At 38.9% G+C, this 14,445-nt stretch overlaps 1 protein-coding gene across 1 annotated transcript in view; it reads left to right on the top strand.

Moving 5' to 3' along the window:
- CSMD1 (CUB and Sushi multiple domains 1) overlaps window positions 1-14,445 on the top strand; it is a gene marked incomplete at its 3' end in the record, with an annotated part of 1,728,858 nt that overhangs the window by 1,396,049 nt on the left and 318,364 nt on the right. Inside the window, exons 16-18 of the mRNA XM_082608811.1 lie at window positions 2,683-2,821; window positions 5,751-5,938; window positions 13,635-13,823. Of these exons, the coding sequence (XP_082464937.1) occupies window positions 2,683-2,821; window positions 5,751-5,938; window positions 13,635-13,823 (516 nt within the window). The remainder of the gene's footprint in view (window positions 1-2,682; window positions 2,822-5,750; window positions 5,939-13,634; window positions 13,824-14,445) is intronic.

The raw sequence follows: 14,445 nt of genomic DNA, 5'->3' as shown, positions 1-14,445 counted from the left end.
AACAAAAAAAAGGACTTATTTTAGAAAAGCAGTGTCAGGTAACTTGCCAAAGTAAATGGTCAAAACATCAAAGGAGAATCTGCCTTCTAAAGACCTCATTCCCATACTTTTATTTTATTTTTTTGATTACCCAAGCAAATTTGAAGGTCATCAGTGCTGTTCACCAGATATTCTGGATCTCTACCGAGTCTGGCTTATCTTCTTGGCCCCTGTGGTCTGATGAAACTTCGTGAGGGGTCTGGCTAATTAGGTGCAAGTGGAAGTGACATAACCACCTTCTGGCTCAGAGGCTGTAATTGCCACTGCAGGACCCATGTCCAGGTGCCATAGCTCAGCTTGTGGAAGAAAGGAATTGGGGGCAGAGCCCTAGACAAGCACTGTGTGGGAAATACACCTCCCTTATTATAGCTGCTATTGCATAACCTAATCTAAGTTGACCAGTACAGCAAACTTGAGATCATCATGTAACAGTTTACTGTTCAATGTGGTTAATCTGCAGTATAAAGATTAGCATGTCTATTTCATCAGGATAAAGGGATACAAGTTCTAATACACTCAATTATAAAGTGGTATGTAAAAGACAATATATTAAGAAAATAATAGTAATGTGTGACAATTCGGGTATATTCCAAGAAATATGACAACTCAAAATTTAGGAACAAAGCTTTACTAAACTAAAGGAAACATATGTTTGTTCTTATATGGAAAATAAGACTTTTAGGAAATAATCAGATTTATAAATGTCTTACGTATCATAATTTTTGAAAAATCTGTATTTGCTATATGTCTTTCTATATAGTAGCTTTGTATAGTTAGTTAAGCATAAAATACGTAAAAGTAACATGCTGTGTTTTGCTTATGCTGTACTCTAAAAAGGATTTGCTGTATCATGTCAATAAGCATAGGAATTAAATTCTATGTGATACCGATCTAAATGGATATATGATTTCATAGGATGTAAATGTGAATGTAAGGACTTAGCTAGGGAAAAACCCTAGTGTTAATTAGTGAAAATAACTTGTTTTTAAAATTATGATTACATGAAGTAATGAAAGTTTTCTTCAGGAACTCAGGTTCATAAAAATGGCTCTGATTTCTTATTATGTATTTTAAGCTAGGAAATAACACATATTTATTGCAGCTTACTTGGAAAAGAAGCTATATCAAGAAAAACATGTGATCTACACAGCAATCACTTGGTCTTATCTACTATTAACATATTGATATTTTTGAATTTCCATCTCCTGTTTTCTCTGAATAAAATTTTTCTTTTGTGAAATTTAGATTATACTATAGGTACGATTTTGTATCCTGCTTTAAAATATATAATATCCTATTGCAAAGATTTTATCATTTTAACAACATATCAAAATATCACTTCAAATGTATTTGTGACATTCTAAATATGTAGTCATGTTCTTTTCATAAATTTTTTACTTTTTTTTTTCGTTTCTTTTATTCTATTACAAATGAAGCTACTATAATTATTTCTATAGATTCCTCTATGTCAGTTTTTTTTTCTAGCATCAAAATTTGGGGGCTTCCCTGGTGGCGCAGTGGTTGAGAGTCCGCCTACCGATGCAGGGGACACGGGTTCGTGCCCTGGTCTGGGAAGATCCACATGCCGCGGAGCGGCTGGGCCCGTGAGCCATGGCCTTTGAGCCTGCGCGTCCGGAGCCTGTGCTCCGCAACGGGAGAGGCCACGACAGTGAGAGGCCCACATACCGCAAAAAAAAAAAAAAAAATTGGGTAAAATTTTATAAAATTTTCCAACATTCTAATGCATATTGCTATTTTTCCATAAAAGGAATATTTTTCCAAAAATATTTTTTTAGCTAGGAACATTTTCATGTTTTATTTGATCTCTATAGATTCACAAAAGTGATTACAAAGATAGCAAAGTACTTTGAGAAAAAAATAAATAAAATCTGAAAAATGTATGTGGCTAGGCAGAAACATGTTAAATACATGTTATTATTTTAAATTTTCTGTAGATTGTACAGAAATGCATACTCACTTTTACTGAGCACCAGGCACATACTTTCCTCAAAATCCCTTTTGTCTATATAATTATGGATCACTGTTACCCAACCCTTCAAAAGGATTGATGCACACTAGTTCATGTTTATCGAATTTTATTTATTTATTATTTTGTTTTCTAACAATCACCAGAAATTTAGTAAGATGTATGTGGCAAATTATTTTAATAAAATGAACACAGCCCAAAGTGAATAAACACGTACACATATTTTAAAACACACCCCACAGAGTATTTTAATTTTAGATGTGAGGTAATTTTAAGTTTGTGTATCAATAGACAGTTGTTGACATCTGAATACATGTAAAATGTGGGTATCAGTGGAATTCGCGCCTCGTGACTTTGTTGTGATTATAGAACGTGATAATTCCTGGAAGTCGTCTAGCAGACACCACTCACTTAGACTGTGCCATTATTACCATGATTAGATGGGAAGAACTTTGCTGCAGGTTGATGATAAATGCCCAGGTGTGGAATATATGTGCTCTGCTTTCAATATTGGTAATTTACTTGGGAATAACTTTTGCTTGAATACTAGAAACCATTAAATCCATGAACACAGAAGCGAATTCCTGCAGTAACTGAGGTGCTGCCATGGTACATATACATAATTTGACCTGTTTATACCCTGCATCATCTTTCAGCCCCGTGTGGTGGACATCTGACAGCTTCAAGTGGAGTCATTTTGCCCCCGGGATGGCCAGGGTATTATAAAGATTCCTTAAATTGTGAATGGATAATTGAAGCAAAACCAGGACACTCTATCAAAATAAGTTTTGATAGGTAAGAAAAAACTTTGTTTTCCTTAATTTGGACCTGATGACCCATGCATGCCCAATGTTTTTATTTAAATGGATCTTAAATCTTAGAAAGATGAGTTTTTCATTGGTTCCCCCAAAGGAGTTGACTTAAACGGAAATAGGCACTTGCTTGATGAATTCTGTTCTTCTGGAATTTTATCCTCTAAGCCCACAGCTACAGCCCCTCTGCAGACGTGGTTGAGGGCATGTTGGCCCAGACAAGCATTCCCAGAACTCACAGTCACCGGCCCTTGAGTCCACCTCTGGATTTTGGACCTGAGGCTAGAATAAATTCTGCTTGGTGTTTGATTGCAAATAGAGCCTTTTGGTCCCTTACATATTTCTAGAAAGCACGGGAAAAGAGTTCTCACACTCTGGGGATGGCTCTGGGGACTGAAGGGCGGTTTGGGGTTGCAGAGCTGGCAACAGCCTGTGTGCAGCAGATTCATTACCTGTTAATTAGCTACGAGTGGTTCCGTCACTGCAATGGTATTTGGCTTAGCTGTTTGATAATGTATTTGATAATCTAAGAAAAAAGAAGCATGCTATTTGAATTCTCCATGATCAAATATTGTCCAGATTGTCTCAACAATCAGTTTGAAGATTAAGAACCAAAAGTACTTTGGAAGGGACCCACATGCTTTAAACTGCAAGGAAGCATCTTTGTTTAGTGTTTCAAGGTTAATTAATATCTGAGCAAATTGGGCTTTCTCTAACAATGACCTTCTTAACTAGACTGAGTTTGGGGTTCTAGTATTCAGAATATTATAATGTCTCAAGACAGATGTACGTTATTATTTATTTTTAACTAATTTTCTAATTCTCAATGACAACATCCATACAGAAAAGGTTTTTAGCAGGAATTATGTTATCACTTAGTGATTATTTGTATTTGAAGTTATTATTGATATTATTATATCTGATAGGATGATTATAACTCCAGTAGGATAATCTCTCAGAAGAAAAGAAAAGATTGGTTTATGCATTCATTATATTGGAGAATGGATTCTTGCATATAATCTTAGTCACTGGGAAAAAAAACCTTTATAAATATTAAGTAAATTGTTTGGTTTCTTATTAATTTTTACACTTTCTAGTATTGAGAGGGGAAAAAAGAAGACACACATCCTGATTTCCAGCAGCACAACAAATTTAAATCATTTAGTAAAAATAGTGATTTTACATTCTGGTTTGGCAGAAGTTATTAGCATTCCATTTTCAGTTGCCTGAACAAAAATACTCAATTTTTCTCAATCTCATCTTTACGATACTATAGAACTGCGGTATTTGCTAAATTCCATTTGTTAAGTACCAACATTTCTGATATTTTCAGACACTTGTGATTATTACCCTGGACATAGTACACTGCCCTTCAATAGTGCATTGGTTTATACCTTGAGCTGTGAGCTGACATCCTAGTAAAGGATGTGTTTGCACAAACAAATTTTAAATTCCATACTGATACTGTTGTTACACATTGTGTGCTAGGTTGCCAAATGATGAAAAGCATTTATATTTTTCTTTCTGAGGTTACCCTGGAAATCATCCAGCTCTTGAGGCATGCCTTCTATCAGTCCTGGCTGTCTCTAAAGATGAAAGATGTGAAAACTTGAGTGCAGATACTTCAAATGAGATTTATTCCATGCTTATCTAGACTTCTTGAATGTGCACTCAGATAACTGTGAAGTCATAGCCTCTTTAGAGAACATTTTTAATAGTAAAAGACAAAGCTGCCCTATCCCACCCCAAATGTCCAGCCTGTGGCTGTATTCTGACCTAGCCACACGCTACAGCAGTTGTTTGAATTGCCCTTTACGGAAGATGGAGGGTCAGGGACCATTCTAAGTTAGTTGCAAGAATATATCATTATTGTGCATTTGCGCTAAGAGGAGTATGTGATTTAATGGTAAACAGGACAGGGCCCTTTGGTTTCAGCATCTCTTTTCATTGCTCTGTGCCAGTGATCTAAGACAGCCACTCTGTCCCTTCCTCTTCCTCCCCATCAGCAGCATGCATTGCAGACCCTGGAGACCCATGGCACAGGCTACCCTGGAATTCTGTCTGAGAGTCACTGATGGATCAGAGGCTCCAGTCAGTGCGCTGCTGCCTGAGAGCCACGCCAGACACTTGGAAACTGGGTTAGCTCTTTGAGGATGAGATGGGCCCATTTACAAAGTTATCTCAGTGCCTGGAATGGTACCTCCATTTCATCAAAGAGGACCCAAGTAGCTGCAACTGTATATAAATACAGTATCAGACCAGATGATCTGGAAGCATAAGTCCTTCTTGGAAGAAAAGTTAAGCACTTTTTGGAAGCTCTTCTAACCTTTTCAAATCATTGAAGTCGTATTTGGTTTCTGAAGCAGTAATGTGCCCAGTGCTCTCCCACTGTCACACAAGAGTTAACGCAGCTTGAAAAGGCACAGAATTTTTTGTTTCAGGAAAGGTATTTAAAGTATTGTCATGTATTTTGATTTACCCTTTTCCTTTAGGAGGTCATGTCACTTCAATATGCTCATTTTAAGAAATCCATAATCGTGTTACACTGGGGATCATGAAAAACAGTTTGAAAATGTGCCGTGATTGACTTTCACTAACTGGTGCTTCTCTGTCTACTGGCTCACAGTATTTTTATTTTAGAGCTGAGTCACTACCCCCGTTTCTGTCTGTGATACTACTGGATGGAGTATTGAGTCAGAGGGAGGGATGTGGGCGTGAGTCTTCCCCCCAGAAATAAGTACTGTCCTCAAATACTACACGTGCTCAAGTCTTCAAAACATATATACGTATCTCTGTATCTATTTTATGTCTCTTGCTGTACGTGGGTTTTTAGTAAGTGAATGACATTACAAGATGTCTGTACGTTAATGCAGCTCTGCATCTCTCTTCTGACTGGATACGCTTGCCCGCAGATTCCAGACAGAAGTAAATTATGACACCCTGGAGGTCAGAGACGGGCCAGCCAGCTCGTCCCCACTGATCGGGGAGTACCACGGCACACAGGCGCCGCAGTTCCTCATCAGCACAGGGAACTTCATGTACCTCCTCTTCACCACAGACAATAGCCGGTCCAGCGTGGGCTTCCTCATCCGCTACGAGAGTAAGTGGTCCTCCCTCGCTAGGGCTGTGCCCGATTGTCGGGTTGCGTTCCACACACGTGGTCTCGTTGTGTCACGTAGCAGGAGATGTGCTGGGAATGCATTCCTAATGCTAGTCAATGTAAAAAACAGCAGTTCTTCCTGCCTCTGTCCACACTGCACTGCGCCATCGTCAAGACTTTCTCTTATTAAGGACAGAGAGCCTTGGGGATTTTTACTTTACAACTCAAAAAGAAGACATATTCGTTTATTATTAAGTAAAATAATAAATAATTAAAACAGTGTTCATTTACTGCACGATGTAATAATAAATTTCTACTATTAGGAAATAGACCTGTTGGCCAAAAGAGCTACAGGGCATGTCACTAAAGTTATATCTTCTGAGCAATGTTTTTTGTTAGAAAAATGGTTAGGGCAGTTGTGGTACTTATTTGTGAGTATACATGTGCCTGTTTCAGTCAGCAGAGACTGTAACTAAGAGAGAAGGAATTAAAACTCGGTTGAACTTTTACTAAATGACAAATACCTGTTGTTATTATTAACAACTGTTAAAAATGTTTAAGAACAATGATTAGACATATTTAAGCCCAACTGCTAAAATATCATAATGCAGTGTATTTTGCAAAGCAATCCCAATTCCTTCCCATTTTTGTTTCCATCCATCCAGATTTGGCTCTTAGCTTTAGCTTCTGAAATTAGGAGATCGAGGGATTATATTATTTGATAGTCATATTTATGCAAGGGTGCTTCTGGAATGGAGTAGAGTGCAGTTCACCCTGGGATGCATTTCTAATGCTAGTCAATTTAAAAAACAGTAATTCTTCCGTTCTCTGAAAATTCTTCACTTCCAGAGTGGAATGAAAGAAGATGCATGAGAGTAGCTCAATATGGAATCTGAAGGAATAAATACTTTATTTTTTTAGGATTTTTAAGGTTGTTCTTTTTCAGAATCTTTCCTAAAATAAACTAAACAAAGTTTTAATGTTGTTGTAAAAATACATATAATTTTATAAATGCATGAATGGGGCCATATCTAACATGCTGAATTTTTCATCTTTTTTTCTTTTTCTTACCTTCCTTTCCCCACATTGCCCGCTGCTACTCATGTTAATCTTGCCCAAACCCTATCCAACAACTAAAATTAATAACCTGTTGTGTGTATTTCTCTTTTTTACATGCTTATCTATATAATTATATGCGAACATATATGCAAATACACATATAAGGTTATGTGTACTTTTTGATTAAAAATGGAATTATATTAGACTTGTATTCTGATAACAAGGAAATTGATTATTAATGATTTAAAGATTAATTTCAGATTTAATTCAAAGTTATTATGCTTTGTATATATACATCATTTATTTCAAAGTTACATATTTTTAAACTTGTACATTTTAAGAAGCAGAAACTTTTGTATTTCATTCCTTTCTTAACATTCCTTTAAGTTATCACTTCTCTTTGGAGTGAAGATGTGTACACATTACAGTCATCTGAATTTGTACAACTCCTCAGCGTTGATCTGCTAAGATGTAGTCTCTCCACCCCATCCTGCCCATTTTTCTTAAAGCTACATACAATAGGTTGGCCTTTGGATATAGAGTTGGATGAAACTTAAGAGAATAGATAGTTTTAGGCGCTGACAAACACTAGAACAGAGTATTCTATGTTCTCTCTCTCTTATTTGCATACCATAGATTATTTTGCCTATTTCTAGTCCCTTTTGAAGAAACAAGTTCTAAAGCCCATATATAGGTAGTAGAAACTAATGTCATTTGCTTCTCTGCCTCATTTAGATAAGTGGGTTGTTCTTATTCATGATTTCTGGAAAATCAGGGCAAGTCAGTCACAAGTTCCTATTTAGATTGTCAGCATTATATAATATAATATAATATAATATAATATAATATAATATAATATAAATTTATTGAATAGATAATTCTAACAATAATCATTATAAGCTGAAAAGACTGACTGCATTATGTTTCAGGGTTCTTTTTATTTATCCTATATTTGAAAATGGACATGAGTCTGAGTAAGACATGGTATAACCCAGTGATCCTCAGAAGACAGAGCTTTTTGCCATTTTCCCTTCTTTTCATCAGTAAAAGGAGGCAAAAACAAACCCCCAGCTGGTGTGTTTGGAGGATAACTGTGCGAGTGTCTTAAATGTCTGATCCCTTGGAGCCTGGAATTCTTCTCCCTCCTTCTTTACTGGAAAAGCTGGGGCTGGCTCTGTAGTTCTGGATGAGGGCAGAAGACAAGATGGGCAAGGTTCCTACAGCATCAGACTATCCACAGCTCTGCCTTAGAGGGGACCTTGTTCTGGACATTCATCCACTCTCATTTGTGGACACCCGGTGACCCTTCCAGAAGGCCCAGGCCCCAGACATTCCTGACGCAGTCTGTGGGTGAGAGCATTGACAGGATATTGGGAAATGATCACCAGGAAGGAAGTCACACTGAAGCTTGACTTGTTATCACCTCAATTTACTTATCTCTGGTGAAGATTTCGAGAAGAAACGGGAAGTGAGCAGAAGCCAATGCGATGCAGGACCTGGCACTTTAATGGGAAGCAGAGCCAGGGAAAGCCTGGCCTTCAGCGCAGTGGCTGTCAGGGCTGTTGCCATAGGCACCTGTGGGCTTTGCAGCTGACCAGGGCCCAGGCTGCCAGCCTGACATCCTAGGGCGTGCCTGCTGCTGCTGGGGCAGGCATTTTACGGGAGCCCCATGCCCAACTCACACCCACGTCCTGGGTACAAAGCCTGCCGAAGGAGCAGTTTTCCTCAAACACTGCTGTGAGCTAGTCTTCACCTGGGAGTCCTAGTGAAATGGAGATTCCTAAGCTCGAATTCCAGATATTAAAATTGAGCACGTCAGAATTCTGGATCTTTGAGTGAGTTATCAAGGTGATCCTGAGGGCGGTGGCGTGTAGGTGGCAGTGGGTGTCTGAGGCAGCCCAGGCAGGCCGTGGCAGGTGCTGCCTGCCGCATGGGCTCTAGGTGGAGGGGACCTGCAGGCAGGTGCAGAGGGACAACAGAGGTAATGGGAGAGTAAAGGACCAGGAGAGAAGCAGAGAGAGAGACAGAGAGAGAGAGAGAGGAGAAAAACATGGGAACGACACACCTTACCAACCCCTTTGTCATTTTGACCATTTCTAGTACCCTTTGAGGATACGTGTTCAGAACCCAATATGCAGACGCTAGAGAAATAATTACACCTGCTCATCTGACACATTTTTAAAGAGTGGGTTGCCCATGACCCAAGAATGGTTTACATCAAATTTTTATGCCATTTAAAAATCATAAAATAGCCCATCTCCCTTTTGTCTTTCATCAAGAATGGCTGACACTGTAAACCTTTCTTGCTTTAAAAAAGTGTTAATGACCCCGCCTCATGCCCAGATGGGCACATGGCAATCTACTCTACAGACAGAGAGCCTTGCAGGGGTGACCACACTCTGCTCAAGTTGCGCTTATTTTTGTAGTGGTTCCATAAAATAATGTGAGCCGCTGTAAACGACATTCATTTCAGCTCTTTCTGAACTGTAGGGCAGATGGGTTGAAGCCAGTTTTTCAAGGTTTATTCCTAAAAGCATACCCAGGGTTGTAGTTCTACTCTTGTACTAAGTTTTAGGAATCGTTGCTCTCGTAAATATAATGTCCATTTACAGTCTGTGCTTTCATTACTTTATTCCTTATAAGGAATGTGGCACAGTTTATTCATATAATAGTAATTGCATTATCCCCCAGAATAATCATTTGTTCTGTTTATTTGTAGAGACAGCTTTGAACCACACTTTAAAATCATCATAATTGTATAGGAAATTGAAAAATAAAATGGTAAAAAATGAAAAATAAATGGATATCTCAAGTATATGGAGATTTTCCATTTAACTTTAGCACACTTCTTAGAAATGCTTTTTAATAATGTTTCTAGAAAGAAGCAAGATTTACTAAATGTAAATATATATATCCTACTATGCAATTCGTATACTGTACAATTTTTAAAAAAATTTGTGATAAGCAGTGTATATTTTGTGGTGTGTGTGTGTGTGTTTAGATTAGTTTTCTTTGATTCAGTGACCTTTCTGATAACCAGAAAGGGAGACTGGTCAAGATGTAATGGTAATAAATGCAATACAATTGCAAATTAGATACAGCACACACACACACAGACACACACACACACATGCACATACACACACAGGAGACAGAGGAAGAGAGAAAAACAGTCAAGGACTTAGGTTTGAATTTCAGTTAATAATTAACTTGACAGATTTACCTAATTTCTTAGCCAGTTTCTTCATCTGTAAAGTGGGGAGTGTAACCACTATTTCAAAACCTTCAGCAGGCTGTGAAAAGTGCCTGCAGTGAAGCGTGGCAGGTAAGATACCCAGAGACTATCCGTTCTCTTCCTTGGACTCGGACTTCTACGAAACAGAGAGCTGAGCAGCACTTTACTGACATCCAACACGTAAATGTGATCTGCACGTGGACCGTTTCACAGCAGCCATCTTCCTTCATTCAGCGAGCAGCAAATTTGTTCAGTCACTTATTTGACAAAAGCCAAATGAAAGGAAGTATATTTATATCATGTGTGTCCAAAAATTCAGAGCTGCATTAAGTTTCAAGAAAGAAACAGTTGGTACAGAGTGTGAATATATTCACAGCTCCAATAGGATCCACTGACCCAAATGTTCCTTTGTGTTGTCCGGGCTGGAGACCAGAAGGGCAAACACGCTCTGAGCGAGACTTCGAAGCGCATGGTTTACTTTTCCTTCAGAGCAACCTGTCCGCCTGTCCTCACCCCTGGATGTGAGTTTATTTAAAGTTCCCATCCCCTGAGTCACATCACCTCCTTTGCTGTTTCACTCATTCTTCCCCAGCATCGTCTTGTTTCGGAATTCCTGTACATGCAGGTTCCAGGTGAACTAGTCCATTCTGTGGCAAGTCCACACTCAGGAGTCATCCCCACGGGGACTTTCCTGTCTAATAAATGGGAGGGCCAGGGATCATAGTATCTGCTCGTTTCCAAACTCAAAATTTACACCCATTATATTGTAAAAATAAATGAATGAATAAATAATGGCGTGTAGTTGGTATGAACAAGCGGTTATGACTTTAATGATTTTACTTATTTATTAGTTCAGTTTTACATGTAAAGAATTCTAAATTTAAATTTGTACGCTTTGGTTTCTTTTGATATGTTTCTCTATTTTCCCTACACATTTTATATTTCCTTACAATTTATGAATTTCATTATGGACACTACTCATTAATATAGCATTCGCACATTGTCTAAAATAGTAATTCCTTTTATTGTTATTCACTGCAGTGCAGTGACTGTACCGTCTAGTGATCACAGGATGTCGTCTGATGAAATGGAATAATTTAGTTGGCTGGTTTTTCAGGACCCTGGATACTAATTCATTTCTTTGTCAGAGATTCTTCTTTTTAGGAAATTCTGCTATTGATCTTGAGGCTACAAAACCAATCAGCCTGTTATTATGTACCCGCTGTGTTCAGGGCATTGCTGTGTACAAGCTCTGGGGGTGTTGTGAAACCTCATAAACACTCACTTAGAAGGTGAATGTGTGTGTGTGTGTGTGTGTGTGTGTATCTGTGCAGAGAGGGAGGAGCAGGGTAGGTGTTGGATCTTGGGGCAAACGATGGCCATGCCGCTTTTGGCGTATCTGCAGCTCAGGAAGGGGTGTAAGGCATGCATGCATTTGTTGGCATACTTTGCAAGAAGTCAGGACAGTTATATCCTGTTGTTAAGGTAATAGGTGTGTGTTAGTTTTACGATATTAATTAGAATGACTAATTTTTAAGAAAAAATTCTTGGGAAAAATGATGCTATATTTTTTATTCACTTTGCCTCTTTCTCTTTTCATTGTTTTATTTATTTTTTCCTCTGGAAAACTTCACTATGATAGTCTTTTCTGCTGTCTGTTAACCTGTGAGGTTAAGAGCACAGGCCTTCAAAGTGCAAAGTTTGCTCTTTCTGCTAATTCTGAAACCAGATGCAAGTTCTAGGAGTTCCCAAAATGACCCTCAGGTTTGATAATTCGACAGAAGGACTCAATGAGCTCACTGAAAGCTGCTATACTCGCAGTCACATTTGTCACTGGAAAGGATACAAATGAGAACCAGCCGAAGGAAGAGGCACAGAGGGTGGACTCTGAGATTGGTCCAAGCTCAGAACTTCCAGGCGTCTTGTCCTCGTTGAGACATGGACAGTGGCACCTCCTCCCACCCATGACTTGTGACATATGCACAGCTTACTGCCAACCTGGGAAGCTCATCTGAGCCTCTGTGTCCAGAGATTTTATCGACGTTTCATTACATAAGCATCATGGATTGAATCATTGCCCCATATGGTTGAACTAATAAGTCTTTACCTGCCCCTGTCCCTGTAGGTTAGACTGAAACCGTGTTGCCTCAGGGCACCCCACTTGAGCAACCTGCTGAATATAAACCATTAGGTGTGGTCCCAGGGGCCCACGGTGAATAACAGACACTCCCACCACTCAGCAAATCCCAAAAGTTTAAAGGTCACCTCCTAGGAGCTATACTAGTCTTGGAAATCACATTTCTTACTGAATATTTTTGAATGTGGCTCAGCCATCCTACTTGTGTTTCTGTCCTATTAGATCACATGTTGCTGCACTAAAGAAGAAATCACATCACTTCTTATTTAAGAAACTCACCCCTTAGTTGTACTTCATGTATTTGACTTAATGAGGGAAGGTATATTCATAAGATACATCACTCAAACTTTGGTAAAACATATACAGTGATCAGAAATACTATCCCAAATATCATTTTAGGGGAGTAAACAGTCTGAATATTGGTAATACTTTAATATTTTTGCTTAATACTCAAGTCATAATTGCAGTGTTTTGAATCTTACTGAATTATGTATAGCAACAGCAAGTCTTTTTTTTAATCTGTTTGCATTCCTAAACATCACAATGATAATCTCTTCCCTTATTCCCATTTTTCCTCATCTTTTAAAATATGTATTATTCTAAAAATAAAGAGAAATGTTAGAGAAAAGAAACTCTTGTAATGACATGATCATCATTACTTGACTTTATGTAGCACTTTACTTTTTAACATCTTTTAGCAAAGGCTAATTGTAGCCATCTTGAAAGTGGCTGACTTAAGTACAGATCTAAAAGAAAAAGGAAATGTGGAAATGCAATTTTAGAAAATTAACTCCAGTTTAGTTTTAATTTGCATTATGTGTATGGGCTTGGGTGGATGTATGCAAATATATGAAAGCTGAAGTATGACTGCCAAAATCTATTTGGTATATCAAACATAAAAGGAAGGGGATGGGGAGGGGTGGAGAAAAACAGAAAAACAGAAAAACTTCGACTTTATTTAGTACAGTTCATTGCTTTTCAAATGAAAAAAGGTAAAATTCAGGGAGGTCAGCAAATTATTCAAGATTGGCCCTACTTAGCTATCATCTGTAGCTAAGTGTAATGATATACATCTTTCTACAAAAAAAAAACAGGGCCCAGTACTTGAAAATGTATTGGTTTTCACATGAATGGATTATCCATTCACTTGCATGATTTGCCAAGTCTGATGATGTCTGGGAATATTTTGTATGTATTATGGCCCAAATATTTTTTTTCTATAACCCAGGAAGGTCCATGTCTGATGGTTTTTTCTGTGCATCCAGGTGTGACTCTGGAGTCGGACTCTTGCCTTGACCCGGGGATCCCTGTGAATGGGCATCGGCACGGCAGTCACTTTGGCATCCGGTCCACAGTGACCTTCAGCTGCAATCCAGGCTATACGCTGAGTGACGACGAGCCCCTGGTCTGTGAGCGGAACCACCAGTGGAACCACGCGTTGCCCAGCTGTGACGGTAGGTGGAGCTCAGCACAGCAGCAAACCAGGAAGACATGCCGAGAAGTTCTTTAGACAGTCTGGGTGGCATGTATTTTATGAGGTGGTGGGATATGACTGAAGAGGGCCTTCTGTTTGAAAGCTTGTACACCTTAACAATATGGCCATTTAGCATGTGAAGTTTACCTGGCAAATCTTCTCTATGAAGTAGAGCTTCTATTTAGAAATGAAGAACAAAAGTTATGGGCTGGCCTTCAGCTTCATCCCCAAACACTCAGGCTTGTAGAGCTTAGTGATGCACAAATCCTTACCCACGGCGTTTATTGAAGACTCTACGTGAGACAGCATCGTGAGTGGGCGTGTTACACCCGTCAGACCTGATTTTCCTGTGAACCGGTCCAGGCATCAGACAGCTTGCTCCAGCTCTGCACACCTGGTCTCTGTTGCCTCTGGCTCTTCCCTATGGCAGAGCTGTTCCCCAGGGGTGTGGGAAATCTTTCCTCTGGAGATCCGCCCCAGTGGTTTTGTGTGTGTGTGTGTGTGTGTGTGTGTGTGTGAGTGTGTGATACCAGCCACTTCCCCTGTCTGCACGATCTGCTCTTGGAAATCTCAAAATGAATAACATTCTTGATGATTGTGTG

The sequence above is a fragment of the Mesoplodon mirus genome (assembly GCF_964341445.2).
Source record: "Mesoplodon mirus genome assembly, chromosome: 20".
Classification (NCBI taxonomy): domain Eukaryota; kingdom Metazoa; phylum Chordata; class Mammalia; order Artiodactyla; family Ziphiidae; genus Mesoplodon; species Mesoplodon mirus.
This window is presented reverse-complemented; position numbering and strand designations above follow the sequence as displayed.